At 32.7% G+C, this 2,548-nt stretch overlaps 1 protein-coding gene across 1 annotated transcript; it reads left to right on the top strand.

Moving 5' to 3' along the window:
• Positions 1–1,035: 1,035 nt before the first annotated feature.
• On the top strand, positions 1,036–2,202 carry LOC107777214 (ethylene-responsive transcription factor ERF010-like). The gene is made up of 2 exons (XM_016597200.2): positions 1,036–1,183; positions 1,319–2,202. Exon 2 carries the CDS (start codon positions 1,415–1,417, stop codon positions 1,880–1,882), a length of 468 nt encoding a protein of 155 aa, XP_016452686.1. The 5' UTR covers positions 1,036–1,183; positions 1,319–1,414; the 3' UTR covers positions 1,883–2,202.
• The last annotated feature ends 346 nt before the right edge of the window (positions 2,203–2,548 follow it).

The following is a 2,548-nucleotide window of genomic DNA, read 5'->3' as shown; positions in this document are numbered from 1 at the left end:
CGACAAACGACGAGATCCTCGTAGCTCGACGTCCTGTGGAGGACAACAAACAAGCGAACAGAGACTGCACGACTTTTACAGTAGTGTAGGCCCAATAGGGGACATTAAGAATATTCTTTCGAATATTCCCTATAATATGTCTTTTAGGGCTTAGAAGGGGTTTGTCCCTTATATATAGCGGAAAAACAACCTTGTAAGGGGACTTTTTCTATTTTTCTAGCTAAGAACACTGACTGTAATATTTTTCTACATAAACGATTGGCATTCTTTACTTTCGAGTACTCATCCTCACAAGATCAAGAAATATCATCCATTATATTCATCTTTTATAACTTTGGTTCTAAAGTTTATTATACTTAGCTAAGATTTATCCCTTAATTTTCTTTAATTGATTTATTCAAAAAGGTTCCAATATCTTTTAAGTCAAACAATTGTATTCTTAAATGAGTTTAAGTTATATATATTGTCAGGATTTTTAAAACTTTACTTATAAATATTTTGTTGAATAATTTAATAGAATTAAAATTGATTTATTTATAACTATTTTTTGAATAATCTAATAGGATAAAAAATTCTTCACTATATATAATTTAAAGTCTTTTTACTTCCTACAATGTAAATGTATAAAAAAATAATGTAAAGAAAAACATACAGAGTATATTAATTGAATCCAAGAATAAAATTGGTAGTTCCTAGTTCGAGTGCTGAGAAGAAAGCGGAACAAAATTACAAAAGAAGGGGAAATGTGTGTGTCGATGGAATATGTCGGCCGAATTTGTACTTATCTTTAAGGAAGATCAACGTGGCGGCCGTTCCCAGACGACACACTAGCAGCCAATTCAAGAAAAAAAAAACATTAACCCCCCTCCCCTCCCCTTATGCGTGCTCCATATGCTCTCTTCCTCAATCATCCACACACACAACTCCCCATATCATACACAACACCACACCACACTATCTCCCCTGACTTCTAGGCCAGAAGCGGATTCAAAATTTAAATTTAATAAATTTAATTTTTAAATTTTATAGTATTATATTTATTATATTATTATTAAATATAAATCTAATATTTATAATAATTTTAATAAATTTTTATATATAAATTTAAATTATATATTCAAAGTTCCAACTTCAATTGAACCCAATAATCAATAGGTTCAACTACCTCCGGCCCTGCCTTCAGGTATTTTCTTTTCCTTTTTCTTTCTATATATATATATATAAAAGAAATTGTATCTCTATATTCCCACCTCCATATAAATACGACAGCTGTTCTCATATCAAACGTTCTTTGTTAGTAACTTGATTTTTGTGTTAGATTCTCTTTCCTTTTGTGTAGGGTAGATTTTCATCAATACTTATAGAGGTTCCTTTATTGGGAAAGAGAAAACCAAAAGGAGGAATTGTAATTTTGATGGTTTCGATGATGGAAGGAGAAAAGAGAAAGCAAAGGCAACACCAACAAGATAAGCCATATAGAGGTATAAGGATGAGGAAGTGGGGTAAATGGGTTGCTGAAATTAGAGAACCAAATAAAAGGTCTCGAATTTGGCTTGGTTCTTACTCTTCCCCTGTTGCCGCCGCTCGAGCTTATGACACCGCCGTATTTTATCTCAGAGGTCCTACGGCTAGGCTTAATTTCCCTGAATGTATAGTTAATGATGACCGTGAACTTCACGATCTATCTGCTGCTTCTATTCGCAAAAAAGCTACTGAAGTTGGTGCTAGAGTTGATGCTTTGCAAACTGCCGCCCTTCATAATAATTCGTCTGCAGGTTCTACTGAATCCAACAGTAATTCAAATATTAACCCGAGAAGGGTTACTATTAAGCCGGATTTGAATGAATATCCTAGCCCTGAAAGTTGCGAGGAAGATAACTGAAATCTGCAGCTTTTAATTAGTTCGATCTCAAGATTACTGGCAAAAAGGTTCACATAAGTTCTCAATTGGACCGGACCAATACTGCTTCTTCAAGCCACAAGCGGCGATTATAGAGGGAAAAAAGGAAGTATTAATTATTATGGTGATAGATATTGAAGATATATCCATGCTGTTATGAATATAATCCAAAGGGATTATATGTTAATATTCAGTTTGGTAGTTGTTAATTAGAAAATCCTAAATTACGACAGTATTGATTGTTACTTGTTCCTTTCTTCTTTGAAATCGTGTTCTTTAATTTTAACTTCAGTTTCCGATTTTGTTACTGTTCCATTGGGTGATGGTCATATGTGGTTTAAGGGAGTTTGGGATAGACCAAGACCAATAAATGAACGATAGTGTGGAAATTAGCTTTTAGCTTTTCTTGAGCTAATGTTTACTAGAAATAACTTTTTTGACTATTGGAAATAATATTTTTATCTTTAAGGTTTTCAGACATTATTTACCTTATTAGTGGGATTCAATCGAATATGTTATATTGTTGTAATGTGGAAATTAGGGAGATGTTGAAGGGGCATAGTTATTTTTCGGACCGATATTTAGAAATTAATCAATATTATTATTTTATTTTAAAATAGTAATATTTTAGAGTGGCTATCTGGTATC

This window comes from Nicotiana tabacum, chromosome 16 (genome assembly GCF_000715075.1).
Source record: "Nicotiana tabacum cultivar K326 chromosome 16, ASM71507v2, whole genome shotgun sequence".
NCBI lineage: Eukaryota > Viridiplantae > Streptophyta > Magnoliopsida > Solanales > Solanaceae > Nicotiana > Nicotiana tabacum.
Note: the sequence above shows the minus strand (reverse complement) of the source record. Positions and strands in the feature narration are given on the sequence as shown.